The sequence below is a fragment of the Artemia franciscana genome, chromosome 13, assembly GCF_032884065.1.
Source record: "Artemia franciscana chromosome 13, ASM3288406v1, whole genome shotgun sequence".
Lineage (NCBI taxonomy): Eukaryota > Metazoa > Arthropoda > Branchiopoda > Anostraca > Artemiidae > Artemia > Artemia franciscana.
In genome coordinates this window covers 22,414,857-22,432,746 of record NC_088875.1, presented here as the reverse complement: position 1 = coordinate 22,432,746, position 17,890 = coordinate 22,414,857, and the positions used below count along the sequence as shown (strand labels likewise).

At 36.8% G+C, this 17,890-nt stretch overlaps 1 protein-coding gene across 1 annotated transcript in view; it reads right to left on the bottom strand.

Moving 5' to 3' along the window:
* Nucleotides 1–1,132: 1,132 nt before the first annotated feature.
* The window catches only part of LOC136034666 (cysteine-rich protein 2-binding protein-like), a gene marked incomplete in the record, with an annotated part of 109,636 nt that continues 92,878 nt past the window's right edge, over nucleotides 1,133–17,890 (bottom strand). The window contains 1 exon segment of the mRNA XM_065715982.1: nucleotides 1,133–1,494. Coding sequence (XP_065572054.1) covers nucleotides 1,321–1,494 — 174 coding nt within the window.

The following is a 17,890-nucleotide window of genomic DNA, read 5'->3' as shown; positions in this document are numbered from 1 at the left end:
ATTAGAAGAAAAAACCCACGATTCTTAATCTAGCAAAAAGCACGCTTTGCGAGGTTTTTTATGGCACTCGCTTCGCTATGGCAAGATCGTAAGGAGCTTGAAACTTTGGATGTTCTTAGCGTTGCCACAATTTGAAACACATCACGAAATCGAAGGTTGCAATGAAATGATTCACTCAGAAAATTTCAGGAAAAAGCGCAAAATCGACTGGAAGTAGGACTATGATTTCGTAGAAACGCGGTGTCATTACCTAGCGGTCGTAATGTAGCGCGGAGTGATGTCACCAGAACGTTTTCTATACAAGCCATCAAGGCAGGTTTCCCAGAGAACGTCAAACGTTATCATAACGCCAAATAGCGGTGATGTCAGTTGCGTGACGGCAGTCATAGTGACTATAAACAGTTGTGGGACGTTTCCGGGTGTAGCGGTGACCACTTTGTTTAAAACGATGATTGGAAACGTGACTTGAGTGAGTGAAAATTGACAAACAGTTAATTTATTTTGTCAAAAATTATGAAGCGTTATACAATTTCAAATCGAAAGAGTAGAGAAGCCCAATTGAAGCAATTTTTGTGGAACAATATCTAAAATGTCAAATACACCTCCAATATCACAATTTTCAAGCATCATACTCTCTTTCAAACGATTTTTTTCGTCTTCTGATGACTCTTCATCATCCAAATATTCTAATAATGCTATGTGCGAATCTTCCATTCGCCACTGGTAGAATCTTCCACCAATGGGCGACACACCGCCCGATTGAGCCCTGAGTGACTACGATTGTATAGGGTAAAGGAAACATAGATTGTTCATTCTAAAGACGGTCGTCATTAACAACTGCCGTGTGACGACAGCAAGATAACGACACCGCTGTTCTTGGAAACCATAGCTTAAACCAATCTGATAAAAAAAAAAAATTCCCAAGGACGAACATGAAAAAGCATAAAGTACCAAATATATAAGGGTTTATTTCTATTAGCAAATTAGTCGCCTTAACCTTATATTTTATTCGAAGTTGTGGGCAGGTTAAGAAAATTCTTAGAGGCAGATTAAGAAATACTTAAAGAAAATTCCTAGGTGGTGATTTTAGCTCTTTTACTTTGCCTTCTTAACGGAGAAACAAAAGTCGATAGAAGGTGTAAAAACCAGTTTACTCGAATTAATTAATAATCATTTCCAATAAGACCATCAAACCATAGAAAATAGCAAGCATTGGTTTTAGACATCTACTTGATTCTCCACTGTTTCATTGGTCTGACTGAAAGAAGAAAACTCGTCTCATTTTTACATTCATTCTTGAACTAAAATTACATATCTTATTTAACGACTCAATCGCATAAAAAGTGCATGTTTACATTGAGATGACGAAGCTGGAAGATATTTATCATAAAAATCAGCTATGAACTCTTCTATCTTGAAGCAAAACTTCTGATACAAAAACACAGCAGGATTTGTTGCTTCTACGTGGAGGGTAATGTCCTTTCCAAGTGATGTCTGAAAGAGAAAGAAAATAGTTAAAGATGTACAAGAGTGTCTATAAGGGGAACAGCTGCTTTATTCCCACATAATATTTGAAATTAATACAAGGTATCTACTGGAAACAACCTCCCTTCCTGCTGAAAAAACAAATGCTGGGTCTCCGTCTGAAAATGTATGCGGGTCCCCGTGTTAGTTCGTACAATTCATAGTTAAAAGAAAAAAGAAAGAATAAAACATAAAAAAAGCATCCAAGAACTTATCGCACATACAATAATTTGTTCTATTATAAGCTAAAGCGTTATATAAAAAGTGCTTTTCTTTTAGAAACTCTCATTGATTCTTACAAAAGTAAGGAACATATACGTTTCTAACATAGCCATGCTATAAACTTACTTTTGACACAATTCATCTGTCGCAACCGTCTATGTCTCTTTAAAATTCCTTCTAAGGTTATCATATAGGTTTTCTCCGTAAGCCAGCTGTTACACGGAATTAATTAAAAAAACTAAATTTTTCTGAGGGAAGTAAAGAATGAAGTTGAAACTTAGACGGACAAGAATTATTACTTCACAGCCTTTATATCTATATATATATAAAAATGTAGTGTCTGTCTGTCGGTTCTATCTTCTATGAAAAAAAAAAATTAAAAAACCTGAAAAAAAAAACTAACAAAACTAAAAAGAAAAAATTAAAAAAGAAAAAAACTAAAAAAGAAAAAACTAAAAAGAAAAAAAACTAAAAAAAGGAAAAGTTAAAAAAAACTAAAACAAAAACAGAAAAAAGACAAAAACTAAAGGAAAATAAAAATAAAAAGAAAAAACTTAAAAAGAAAAAAATGGTCTGTCTGTCTGTTACACTATCTTCTATAAAAAAAGAACAAAAACTAAAAAAAAATTAAAAAGAACAAAAACCAAAAAAAAAACTAAAAAACTAAAAGAAAACTAAAAAATGTGGAAAAAAACTAAAAAAACTATCTTCTATAAAAAAGGTAAAAAAACTGAAAAAACTGAAAAAAATAAAGGAAAACTAAAAAAAGAATAAAAATTAAAAAAAAAAGAAAAAAAGAAAAAGGAAAAACTAAAAAATAATAAATATACATCTTATAGATATATATATATATATATATATATATATATATATATATATATATATATATATATATATATATATATATATATATATATATATATATATATATATATATATATATATATATATATATATATATATATATATATATATATATATATATATATATATATATATATATATATATATATATATATATATATATATATATATATATATATATATATATATATATAGATATATATATATATATATATATATATATATATATATATATATATATATATATATATATATATATATATATATATATATATATATATATATATATATATATATATATATATATATATATATATATATATATATATATATATATATATATATATATATATATATATATATATATATATATATATATATATATATATATATATATATATATATATATATATATATATATATATATATATAATAGAAAAAAGAAGAAAAAAACAAAAAAAAGGAAACAAGAGCTAAGAGCTCGTATGGCACTTATGAGGAGATCGGAAGAGCCAAGAGCTTATATGGTATGAGCTGTAGCGAAATTTTAAGAATCAATAGATTGTTTTAAAAGGAAAATCAGAGGCTTAATGCCGGTCGGGATTTAAAATAAGAGCTCTGAGTCACGAGATCCTTCTAAATATCAAAATTCATTAAGATCCGATCACCCACTCGTAAGTTAAAAATAACCTCAATTTTTTGTCTTCTCCCTTCAGCCCCCCAGATGTTCGAATCGGGGAAAACGACTTTATCAAGTTAATTTGTACAGCTCCCTGACACGCCTACCAATTTTCATCGTCCTAGCACGTCCAGAAGCACCAAACTCGGCAAAGCACCGAAGAGAGCGGATCCTGTCCGGTTACGTCAGTTACGTATCTACGACATTTATAAGCCTTTTCCAAGATTTCTGGTTTTCCCCTCCAGCTCTCCCCAATATCAACAGATCTGGTCGGGATTTGAAATAAGAGCTCAGAGACATAAGTTCCTTCTAAATATCAAATTTCATTACGATCCGGTCACCGGTTCTTAAGTTAAAAATACCTCAATTTTTCTAATTTTTCCAAATTAACAACCCCCAGCTCCCCCAAAGAGAACGGATCCGTACCAATCTCGTATCTATAACTTGTGCTTATTCTTCCCATCAAGTTTCATCCCGATATCTCCACTCTTAAGTGGTTTCCAAGATTTCTGTTTCCCCTCTCCAGCCCTCTATGCCCCCAGATCAGATTCGAATTGAAAATGGACCACCTGAGACATAAGATTCTTCTATATATCAAGTCTCATTGAGATCCGATCACCCATTCGTAAGATACCTCGATTTCACGTTTTCCAAGAATTCCGCCTTCCCCCTCCAACTCCCTTCAATGTCACCGGATCTGGTCGGAATTTAAAAGGAGAGTTTTCAGGCACAAGGTCCTTCTAGATATCAAATTTCATTAAGATTTGATCACCCGCTCGTAAGTTACAAATACCTCATTTTTTCTAATTTTTCCGAATTACTCCCCCCCCCAACTCCACCAAAGAGAGCGTATCTGGTCCGGTTATGTCAGTCACCTATCTTGGACTTGTCATTATTCTTTCCATCAAGTTTCATCCTGATCTCTCCGCTTTAAGCGTTTTCCAAGATTCCCCCCCCCCCCCCTTAATGACTCTGGACCCGGTTGAGATAAAAAATATGAGATCTGAGTTTCGAGGTCCTTCTAAATATGAAATTTCATTAAGATACGATCACTCTTTCGCAAGTTAAAAATAGCCCATTTTTTATTTTTTAGGATCAACCTCCCCCCAACTCCCTCAAAGAGAACAGATCCGTTCCGGTTCAATCAATCCCGTATCTAGGACTTGTGATTATTTTTCCCACCAAGTTTCAACTCGATCCCTTCACTCTAAGCATTTTTCAAGATTTTAGGTTCCGCCCCCCAACTTTCCCTTTACCGGATAAAGTCGAGCTTGAATATAAGAGCTCCGAGACATGATATCCTTCCAAACATCAAATTCCATTAAGATCCGATTACTCCTCGTAAGTTTAAAATACCTCATTTTTCTAATCTTTCAGAATTAACCCTCCCCCACTCCTCCAAAGTGAGTGATTCCGTCCTGGTTATGTCAATCCCGTATCAAGGACTTGCTTACTTTTCCCACTGAGTTTCATCACGATCCCTCCAATCTAAGTGTTTTTCAAGATTTAAGGTTCCCCCACAATTCCCCCCAATGTCACCGGATCCAGTCGGGATTTAAAATAAGAGCTCTTGAGACACGATATCCTTCCAAACTTCAAATTCCATTAAGATCTGAACACTCCTTCATAAGTGAAAAATACCTCATTTTTCTAGTTTGTTCAGAATTAACCCTCCCCCCAACTCCCCCTAAAGAGAACGGATCCGTTCTGGTTATGTCAATCACGTATCTAGGACTTGTGCTTATTTTCCCACCAAGTTTCATCCCAATCCCTTTACTCTAAGCGTTTTCCAAGATTTTAGGTCCCCCTCAATTCCCTCCAATTTCACCGCATCCAGTCGAGATTTAAAATCAGAGCTCTGAGGCACAATATCCTTCCAAAATTCAAATTTCATTAAGATCTGATCACTCCTTCGTAAGTTAAAAATACCTCATTTTTTCAAATTTTTCATAACTAATCCCCCTCCCCAACTCCCCCAAACAGAGCAGATCCGTTCCAATTATGTCAATAGCGTATCAAGGACTTTTGCTTATTTTCACCACCAATTTCACCCCGATCCCTCCACTCTAAGTGTTTTCCAAGATTTTAGGTTCGCGCCCTCCAACTCCCACCAATGTCACCGGATCTTGCCGGGATTTAAAATGAGAGCTTTGAGACACGATATCCTTCCAAACATCAAATTTCATTGAGATCCCATCACCCGTTCGTAAGTTAAAAATACTTAATTTTTTCTATTTTTTCCGAATTAACCGGCCCTCTACTCAACCCCTCAGATGGTCAAATCGGGGAAAAGAATCTGAATCTATTTCTAATTGAATCTGGTCTGGTCCCTGATACGCCTGCCAAGTTTCATCGTCCTAGCTTGCCTGGAAGTGCCTGAAGTAGCAAAACCGAGACAGACAGACAGACATGACAGACTTTGCGATCGCTGTCACTTGGTTAAGACCAAGTGCCATAAAAAAAAGAAAAAAGAAAAAGCTAAAAGAGAAAAAAATTGAAAAAGAGAAGAAACTAAAAAAAAGCGTGTCATGCTTGGGCCCGGTGGCGAAGACGCCAGGACCCAGCAGTGTCTGCGGTTAGAACACAAGGGACAATGAGAATCCACCCGCGGGGACTGGTGGCAAAGCCACCGGACCCAGCACTGTCTGTGGTTAGAACACAATGGACAATAAGAATCCATATTCCATATATAGAAGCCTGCCGCGTGCCATGCTTGGGCCCGGTGGCGAAGCCGCCGGGACTCAGCACTATCAGCGGTAAGAACACAAGGGACAATGATAATCCATATATAGAAGCCTGCCGCGTGCCATTCTGGGGCCCAGCTTGTATATAAATATATAGTGTCTGTCCGTCTGTTACACTATTTACAATCTACTATAAAAAAACTAAAAAAAGAAAAAAAAGCAAAAAAAAAGAAAAAGAGGAAAAATAAAAAATTAAACATAAAGGAAAAAAAATCTAAGAAAACCAAAAAGAAAAAATAAAAACAAAAAGCATAAGAAATTAAAAAAAAGTAATAAAAAAATTCTGTATATGACGTCATTTCAATATAAGTCATATTCAATATGACGTCTTATTCAATACAAATGTTTGTGGCTCAAAGACAAAGTACCGCTAATCCTAAAAAGGCACCATAAAGAGCACACCAGGAGGAAACACCAGAGAAACGCAAAACGAGGCTTGGGGCTTGAAGAGAAAGGGCTAGATTAGCAATTTCCAATTTACGTCAACGAAGGCGTGTCGAAGAGCCACCAGAGCAACGCGAAACCAGACTTGCAGTTGAAAGAGAAAGTAAAAAAAGAAGGCGTGTCGAGGATTCACCAGAGCAACACTAAACCAGGCTTGGAGTTGACAGGGATAGTAAAAAAAGAAGGCGTGTCGAGGAACCACCAGAGCAACGCCAAACCAGACTTGCAGTTGAAAGAGTAAGTAAAAAAAGAAGGCGTGTCGAGGATTTACCAGAGCAACACTAAACCAGGCTTGCAGTTGACAGAGATAGTAAAAAAAGGCGTGTCGAGTAACCACTAGAGCAACGCGAAACCAGACTTGGAGTTGAAAGAGAAAGTAAAAAAAGAAGGCGTGTCGAGGATTCACCAGAGCAACACTAAACCAGGCTTGCAGTTGACAGAGATAGTAAAAAAAAGGCTTGTCGAGTAACCACCAGAGCAACACGAAACCAGACTTGCAGTTGAAAGAGAAAGCAAAAAAAGAAGGCGTGTCGAGGATTCACCAGAGCAACACTAAACCAGGCTTGCAGTTGACAGAGATAGTGAAAAAAAGAAGGAATGTCGAGGAACCACCAGAGCAACGCCTAACCAGACTTGCTGCTGAAAGAAAAAGTAAAAAAAGAAGGCGTATCGAGCTATTGCAAAAGCCATGTGTGTATGATCGCCTGGCATTCAAGTACTGCCCTTCCGATGACTATAGCTTGAATCGAGATGTTCAAATCGGAACTATGTCTGAAATTTATCCCTATTGCAAGGCCTTGAAAATTAATGGCGAAACAATGGGAATGTGTTGCTCCTCAGGAAAAGTTAAGCTTCCTCAACTGGCTTAAACCTTAAAAAAGAAAACCAAAAGTTTGAAGCCTAGGAGAAATTATTGTTATGAATTGAATATGCTTTAATAATCAAATATCTTTAAAAAACTGCAATATATATACATGTATAAATAAGTTGTTTGTTTGTGTCAGTCGCTTGACGTCATTATAAGGATTGAGCTGTATGTCGACTTGAAGTTGTTTTTCATCATGTTTGTTGTGACGAGGCTTAGTATATGACACATTATAAGTATTTAAGAAGATCGTTCAAAGAGAAATTTGTAATTGTAAAATGACAGAAGAACCTACAATGGCAACAGCCAAGGAAGTTGCTCAAAGAGTCTATGCCTAAAGACTTGCGGCTAATAGAGAAAGTATGAAAAGAAAGCGTGCCGAGGAATCACAACAACAGCGTGAAAACAGGCTTCCGGCTGATAGAGAAAGTACTGGCTTGCGGCTAATAGAGAAAGTATGAAAAGAAAGCGTGCCGAGGGACCACAACAAAAGCGTGAAAACAGGCTTGCCTCTCAAAGAGAAATCACCAAAAGAAAGCGTGCCGAGGAATCACAACAACAGCGTGAAAACAGAATTAAGTTGTTTGTCTGTTGACTGACATCATGTTTGTGTGTCGACTGACGTCATGCTTGTCCACTTACGAAATTACAGACCGGGACATCGGGACACAGGGAATATAAATGACGACCGAGACACTCAAAGAGAAATTACAGGCAGGGACACAAATAACGACCGGGACACAGGGAATATAAATGACGACCGGGACACAGAGACTGTTCGATTAGCAATCACCATCAACAAAGCTCAAGGGCAATCATTAGAATAATGAGGTATAGATCTGAATACGGATTGTTTTTCCCATGGACAATTATATGTTGCATATTCAAGAGTCGGTAAACCTGACAATCTATTTATAAGACAATGGGACAGCGAAGAATGTTGTATATTCGCAAGTTATACGTAGTTAAAACATATATATATATATATATATATGTATATATATATATATATATATATATATATATATATATATATATATATATATATATATATATATATATATATATATAAATATATATATATATATATATATATATATATATATATATTACGCGCCATATTAGTTATGCGCCATTGTAGTTGTGTCCCTGTGTCCCACTTGTGAATATAGATAGATTTATATATGTGTTTCAAACTACGTAAAAATTGCGAATAAACAACATTCTTGGCTTTCCCATTGTCTGTGCATATACAAAGCCGTATGTACTAATAATGACGTCATATGTAAACGCTCTTTTTACAAACAAACAAACATGCATCCACACAACTCGTTTTTATATAGATAGATAGATAGATAGATAGATACAATACAAATTAACTGCGTAAAACTTGCGAATATACAACATTCTTCGCTGTCCAATTGTCGCTGCATATAAATACATTGTCAGGTTTACCGACCCTCGAACATGCAACGTACAATTGTCCATGGGAAAAACAATCAGTATTAAGATCTATACCACATTTTTCTAATGATTGACCTTGAGCTTTGTTAATGGTGATTGCAAATACTAATCGAATTGGGAATTGCAATCTTTTAAATTGAAAAAGCAGATCCGTTGGAATCATGGGAATGCGAGGAATAAGAACAGCCTCACCCTCATAAGGCCCTGTCAAGATTGTAGCCTCTATTAGGTTTTCCATTGTTTTTTTTACGGTAAGTCGCGTGCCATTGCAAAGCTTTGGTGGGTTGATATTTCTTAAAAGTATTATTGGTAAGCCTATTTTTAGTTGTAGCACGTGTGGTGGAAACCCTGAAGGATCTATGGAATTTAAAAATTCAGATGGATAATTAACCGCTTCATTTGGTTCCAAAACTGTGTCGACTGACTTGTAAAGGACTGCCTGGTCTCGAATCTTGGTCAAAACAATATTGTTGATTTCGTGGACGTCTATATTTTTGGGTGCGAGAATCGCTCTTTCACTTAGCCATTTATTATTTTTATAATTTTTTAGAATATTCGGAAATACTTTTTCTACAATTCATTTTTGGACGTCACTAAATTACAGAAATCAGCAGGTAGTTGTATACGTCCTGAAATTGAGTCTACTGTTTGACCAGAGTCATCGTTTTGCAATCGGACACGCATATTTGTAGTTAATTTTAATATTTTTACGTGTGCCCATAAATTAGAATTTTTTAGGCAAGCATTCATTTCGTCTGCAGGAGTTAAACTACGTAAAAATTGCGAATATACAACATTCTTGGCTTTCCCATTGTCTCTGCATATACAAAGCCGTATGTACTAATAATGCCATCATATGAAAACGCTCTTTTTACAAACAAACAAACATGCATACACACAACTCGTTTTTATATAGATAGATAGATAGATAGATACAATACAAATTAACTGCGTAAAACTTGCGAATATACAACATTCTTCGCTGTCCAATTGTCGCTGCATATAAATAGATTGTCAGGTTTACCGACCCTCGAACATGCAACGTACAATTGTCCATGGGAAAAACAATCAGTATTAAGATCTATACCACATTTTTCTAATGATTGACCTTGAGCTTTGTTAATGGTGATTGCAAATGCTAATCGAATTGGGAATTGCAATCTTTTAAATTGAAAAGGCAGATCTGTTGGAATCATGGGAATGCGAGGAATAAAAACAGCCTCAGAGGCCACAAGATTGTGGCCTCTATTAGGTTTTCCATTGTTTTTTTTACGGCAAGTCGAGTGCCATTGCAAAGCTTTGGTGGGTTTATATTTCTTAAAAGTATTACTGGTACGCCTATTTTTAGTTGTAGCACGTGTGGTGGAAACCCTGAAAGATCTATGGAATTTAAAAATTCAGATGGATAATTAACCGCTTCATTTGGTTCCAAAACTGTGTCGACTGACTTGTAAAGGACTGCCTGGTCTCGAATCTTGGTCAAAACAATATTGTTGATTTCGTGGACGTCTATATTTTTGGGTGCGAGAATCGCTCTTTCACTTAGCCATTTATTATTTTTATAATTTTTTAGAATATTCGGAAATACTTTTTCAATCAATTCATTTTTGGACGTCACTAAATTACAGAAATCAGCAGGTAGTTGTATACGTCCTGAAATTGAGTCTACTGGGAGCTTTCCGTTTCCAATCGCCAGCAATTGATCTGAAAATGTTTGACCAGAGTCATCGTTTTGCAATCGGACACGCATATTTGTAGTTAATTTTAATATTTTTACGTGTGCCCATAAATTAGAATTTTTCAGGCAACCATTCATTTCGTCTGCAGGAGTTGATCTAGGTATTATAGGTAATGTTTGCCTGAAATCTCCCGCAAGCAATATTAATGTGCTGCCAAAGGGTTTCGACTTCCCTCTCAAATCTTTCAAGCATCGATCCAGAGCCTCGAGCGATTTTGTGTGTGCCATTGTGCACTCATCCCAAATAATAAGTTTGCATTGCTGCAATACTTTACCCATCCCAGATGATTTGGAAATATTGCACGTGGGAGTTTCTGTAGAATGCAAATTCAGAGGCAATTTCAAAGCGAAATGAGCAGTTCTTCCACCAGGCAGCAATGTTGCGGCTATTCCGGACGACGCAATTGCCAACGCTATATCATTATTTGATCGAATTGATGCCAGAATCAGTTTTATCACAAATGTTTTACCAGTACCTCCTGGCGCATTATCGTATCATAAATGTCTTTTTGTTCCAACGTTAACTTGGAAATGTTATTTTGTACATACGACAAGAGATCACTCGTACTGTAACTTTGTTCACGATCCAATTCTACACATGTCGAAACAGCAGCGATACGGTTAGGTGAAGGCATTCCCAAATCCTGAAGAGGTTTGTTTGCCATACGTACGCACAAATCTTCTATAATAACTAAAGTGTAGTTATAAATTTCTGATGTAAAATCAAAAGTCATATCTGACGTCTCTAACTGTTTTCGATGGAGTATATCTTCGGACATTTTTGACTTATATTTTTCCCATAACTCTGTAGGAGCTGATGGAGAGCAAGTTGTTAAATTGATGCCAAACAATGCACGAATTTGACTTGGGGTTGACGTTTTGCACGCGTCATTGATGCAGTTATCCCAGTGTTGGTCATTCTCCAATAAATTCAGAGCTTGGCTTGCACTACGGTAAGTGTCATGTATAGTACCGTTCACAGTTCTCAAATACTCAAAGGAAATCGGACCGGGTACATTCACCAAAAGCAGGCGTAGAAAGAAGCATTCATGTTGATTGGGGTGAACGGTGTAGAGTCTTCCTATCGTGGTATCTTTGAAGATGGTAGGTTGGCCGTCGACTGACTTACCCTGTTTTCGACGTTCAAATATTTTATTTTTAGTATACCACGTGTAATACGAAGGCACTTCAGTATACAGCAGTTTTTTTTGCAAAAGAATCATTTTTGCAAAGCGAAAAAAAAATGCTGTTAATGTTGTATCCGGTGGATTCAGGACTCTTTGTTGCACGTTGGTTTCCGTGAAATAAACACGTTGACCATTCTGTAAATGTACCGCTAAGTGAACAACAGCTGGACTACGTTCATGTATCGGAAATGAAAGAATTCGCCAAACAGCTTCATTACTGCTTATGTATCTTCCAGCCTGATATTGTACGATTTCGTCGAAATCTTTGATTTCGGGCTGCAAGCCAAAAACTGCCATGTCACTGCCTTTGTTGACGTATTTACATATGTATTTGATTGCCTTTACGGAGTTACAGTATTCAACGTTTATGTGTGCATTAAATGTTTTTGATAATAATGGGGAATATGGAATAACCCACTGGTTATCTACTTCGATGGTGGTACCGTTACGCTTCTTTATTATTGGTGTTTTACCGCCATCTTCAGTAGATCTTCTTCTATAATGTGGGTAACCATCATTGCCAGTAATTGTGTTTGATACTAAAAGTCGAGGATATTGCTTTGTGCACCTTCCTTTGGCCATGCATGGTGAATTTTCGTTCAGTGCACCGCAAGGTCCATGTATCATATTTTTTACAATAATATCATGTAACCCCTTATCGACATTTTTATCAGGTATTTCAGCGGAAATCACATCATCAATTTCGTTCGAAGTAATTTTTTTTATGTAGCCAGATTAGTATATGTGCGTGTGGCAAACCTCGTTTTTGCCATTCCACTGAGTACATCCAGCATCGCACTGACCCAAACACTTCAAGTTTTACTATGTAGTTTATCAGTGATTTCAACTTTTGCCGGAAGACACGGGCCGTAATGTCATGCCTATGAACCGCCGATTGTCCTTGAAGTAAAAGCTGCAGTATCTCGTCCCAAGATTGATTACATGTAAATGTAATAAATAAATCTGGACGACCATAGAGACGAACATACGCAATAGCATCTTGAGCATATTCATGCATATGACGGGGACTGCCAGCATATGACGAAGGTAAAAAACGTTTGTGGTATTACCGTCATTTATAACTGCATCTCGCAAATGAATGTATTGTTCAGAGCGGAGCTTGGTCTGATTCAGGCGGATATATAGCAAACGTTCTGATTTAATTTTAGCATACATATCAACGACAAATTGGTGAAACAATTCACGGCATTTTAAAATATAATTTTCTTCATCCTGCCGAATCATTAGTCTATAGGAATAATAATGCATTGCACTGCATTTCTTATTCATTTCTTTGTAAGTGGCTGGATTCATCAATTTAATATTAAAGTGATAGCCGTCGGCTCCATCCCAAAAAATGATGGGATATTGTTGGGCATCGTAGCATCGATGAGTTTCAGCAATTCTTAACAACTGATCGTTTCGCTTATGAAGAATAATATCTCGAGGTAAAAACTGATCACCGACCATAACGATTGCCACTTCGTCGATAGTTGGAGCATTGTATCTACCCACATGTTGGTCAGGAGGCGTTTTGTCAGCGGAAATAACAATTTTATGCGTATCAGTAGGCATCAAATCGATGGCTGTTTTGAACAGACGCACTAAATTATTATTTTCGTGGAAAAGATGTTGCAATTGGGAAACGATTGTCCTTTCAACGTTGGGAGAAATTTCGCAACGTGCATTCAATTCAGAATTTCTATCACTGATGAAGTACAATTGTAAAAATTTATGATTCTCGCCTGAGAATGGTAGAAGGGACCCTGCTCTATGATAAATTTGCCCTTTTACTTTGAAAGTAGACATAAATTGATCTGGATTTTCGATTTGGGCTCCAAACGACGTCATTTGGAAACATGAGTTGTATTTTCTGATTTGTGACAAAAAACGCTTAGATTCTGACGTAGTTCCAGTAAGGAAAGTCTTCAATGGCTCTGGTGGTGCAGCCAATAGAGGAAGTTTAACTTTTCCTGAGGCGCAACACATTCCCATTGTTTCACCATTGAATTTCAAGGCCTTGCAATAGGGACAAATTTTAGACATTGTCCCGATTTGAACACATCTACTCAAGCTATAATCATCGACAGGGTTGTACCTGAATGCCAGGCGATAACTTTCAGGTTGCTCTGATTCCTCGGCACGCTTTCTTTTCTTACTTTCTCTATCAGCAGCAAGCCTGATTTCTTGCTGTTCTTGTGATTCCTCGGCACGCTTTCTTTTCTTACTTTCTCTATCAGCAGCAAGCCTGAATTCTTGCTGTTCTTGTAATTCCTCGGCACGCCTTCTTTTTTCACTTTCTCTTTTAGCAGCTAGTCTGCTTCCGCGTTGCTCTGGTAGTTCCTCGGCACGCTTTCTGTTCTTTCTTTCTCTATCAGCCTCAAGCCTGTTTCCGTGCTGTTCTTTTGATTCCTCGGCACGCTTTCTGTTCTTTCTTTCTCTATCAGCCTCAAGCCTGTTTCATTGCTGTTCTTTTGATTCCTCGGCACGCTTTCTGTTCTTTCTTTCTCTATCAGCCTCAAGCCTGTTTCCTTGCTGTTCTTTTGATTCCTCGGCACGCTTTCTTTTCTGACTTTCTCTATCAGCAGCAAGTTTTTTGGCATAGACTCTTTAAGCATCTTCATCGGCTTTTGCCATTGTAAGTTCATCAGTCATTTTAAACTTAAACATTAATAGATTTCTACGTGAACATATGTCTTAAATATCTTGAATGACGTCACCGTCAAAGCAAAAATGATATTTTTATATAGCAAAAATGACGACAACTAACTTCATGACGTCAGTCAACACAGAAACATGACGTCACCTGACAGACAGACAGACACACAGACAGACAACTTATTTTTATATATATAGAAGATATATATAAGTTGTATGTTTGTTTGTTTGTACGCATATGACGTCATTATAAGTATATAAGGGGGCGATTCAAAGATAAATTTCAGTATAAATCCTATAATGGCAGAAGAAACAGCCGAGGAAGCTGCTCAAAGAGTTAGTTCTAAGAGAAATTTTAGTATAAATCCTACAATGGCAGAAGAAACAGCCGAGGAAGCTGCTCAAAGAGTTAATGCCAAAAGGCTTGCGGCTAATAGAGAAAGTAAGAAAATAAAGCGTGCCGAGGAATCACAAGAACAGCGTGAAAACAGGATTTTTTGTAGTGGCTTAACGGCCTGCCATCAAATTTGCAAATATATTTATTATTTATTTATTTTGCGTCTCAAAGAGAAATTACAAAAAAAAATCGTGCCGAGGAATCACAAGAACAACGTGAAAACAGGCTCGCGGCTAAACTTCCTCAACTGGCTGCACCGCCAGAGCCATTAAAGACTTTATGACGTTACAGACCGGGACACCGGGACAGGGACACAGGGAATATAAATGACGACCGGGACACAGGGACACAACTACAACGGGGACGCCATAATGGCACAGGGGGGATATATAAATGACGACGGGGACACAGGGAATATTCGATTAGCAATTACCATCAACAAAGCCCAAGGGCAATCATTAGAAAAATGCGGTCTGAATACGGATAGTTTTCCCATGGACAATTATATGTTGCATGTTCAAGAGTCGAAAAACCTGACAATCTATTTATATGCACAGACAAATTGTTCCCAAATAAGACGTACCTTTTTGGATAAAATGGTCACAAAAAGGTGTTTTTCAATACCTAGGCAGGAGGAATAAACTAAGGAAATAAGGAGGTCACTTTCCCCCAATTACCGCCGTTAGAGCTAGCACACAGGCCTCATCGCAGAGTGAAGTTTGAAGGTTCAATTCAAAACTGTAGATCATTCAAGCTTAATTTTTGGTAGATTTTAATTTGAAAAATTTTTAGTTTTGGAGAATTTGTTTTCGCAATAATCTTTCACTTTTAAGATGAGTAGACGATTTATGAAACTAACTAAGAGGGTTTGTAGGGGGAGTATACGTCAGGGGTTCTTATAAACATCCAGTGAAGGGCTTTGGACCATAATTATTGCAATGGTACCGTTTTATGCTTCCAAATATTTCCACTTAAGAAGTGTCATCAAAAGTACCATTTTTAGTGGTATATGGCGCATAAGGATGGTAGAATTGAAAAAAAAAAAAACAGCACATAAATCTAATTTGAAGTCCAGCACTGTACCAATAGAACCACGCCTTTAATAATCTAATTGAATAGATTGGTGTTTGTAGGACTTTAATTGTGCAGCTTATTAAGGAGGCCTGGGGGAGGAACATGCGGGAGGTGTTTTTGCAAACCTTCAGTTAAGGGTTTTGGACCATAATTATTACAATTATACTGTATTATACTTCCGAGATTTTGGCACCATAAGTGTGGTTTTCAGTGCTATATCTCTCTTGCGGATGATGGAATGGATAAAAATCACGTTATATATGAGCAATAGTTTTCAAATGAGTCAAACATCTCTCTAAAAAGTTTATGTAGCCTGCTAGCCCCAGCTTTTCCATTTGAGACATGGCACCAAAAGTTCTGTTTTTAGTTCCATTTGAAATTTACAGATGATGGAATTTATATGAAGAACGTAGTTACGAGTAATATCTTTTATATCTATATTTTACCGACCCTTGAACATGCAACATATAATTGTCCATGGAAAAAAAAAAAAATCAGTATTCAGATTTATACCTAATTATTCTAATGATTGCCCTTGAACATTCCCTGTGTCCCGGTCTTCATTTATATATCCCCTGTGCCCCCCCCGGCGTCCCCGTTTTAGTTATGTCCCTGTGTCCCGGTCGTTATTTATATTCCCTGTGTCCCGGTCGTTATTTGTTTCCCGGTGTCCCAGTCTGTAATTTCTCTTTGAGTCTCCAGGTCGTCATTTATATCCCCTGTGTCCCGGTCGTCATTTGTGTCCCGTCGTCCCGATCTGTAATTTCGTCAGTCGACAAACATGACGTCAGTCGACAAACAACTTCATGACGACATATAGCTCAATCCTTATAATGACGTCAGTCGACAAACATGACATCAGTCGACACACAAACATGACGTCAGTCAACAGACACACACACAAACAACTTATTTATATATACATATATATATATATATATATATATATATATATATATATATATATATATATATATATATATATATATATATATACTAGCTGTTGGGGTGGCGCTTCGCGCCACCCCAACACCTAGTTGGTGGGGGCGCTTCGCGCCCCCCCCCAAGCCCCCCCGCGCGCGTAAGTCGTTACGCGCCATAATAGTTACGCGCCATTGTAGTTGTGTCCCTATGTCCCACCTGTGAATATAGATATATATATATATATATATGGTTTTAACTACGTAAAACTTGCGAATATACAACATTCTTTGCTGTCCCATTGTCTTTGCATATAAATAGATTGTCAGGTTTACCGACTCTTGAACATGCAACATATAATGGTCCATGGAAAACAATCTGTATTCAGATCTATACCTCATGATTCTAATGATTGCCCTTGAGCTTTGTTGATGGTGATTGCTAATCGACCATTCCCTGTCCCGGTGTCCCGGTCGTCATTTACATCCCCCTGTTTCCCCCGGTGTCCCCGTTGTAGTTGTGTCCCTGTGTCCCGGTCGTCATTTATATTCCCTGTGTCCCGGGTCCCGGTCATCATTTGTATCCCGGTGTCCCGGTCTGTATATACATTCGTTTTTTAGTTTTGTTTTTCTCCTTTATTTTTTTCCTTTTTTTTTCTTTTTTAGCTTATTTAGATTTTTAGATTTTTTAGTTTTTTTATTAGTTTTTAGTTTTTATTTCTTTTTAGTTTTTTTGTCCCGGTCGTCATTTATATCCCCCTGTTTCCCCGGTGTCCCCGTTGTAGTTGTGTCCCTGTGTCCCGGTCGTTATTTATATTCCCTGTGTCCCGGTCGTCATTTGTATCCCGGTGTACCGGTCTGTATATACATTCGTTTTTTAGTTTTGTTTTTCTCCTTTATTTTTTTCCTTTTTTTTTCTTTTTTAGTTTATTTAGATTTTTAGATTTTTTAGTTTTTTTATTAGTTTTTAGTTTTTTTTCTTTTTAGTTTTTTTGTAGTTTTTACCTTCTTTTTAGTTTTGTTAATTTTTTTTTACTTGTGTCCTGGTCGTCATTTATACTCCCTGTGTCCCGGTGCTTTGTTGATTGCTAATCGAACATTCCTTTTGTC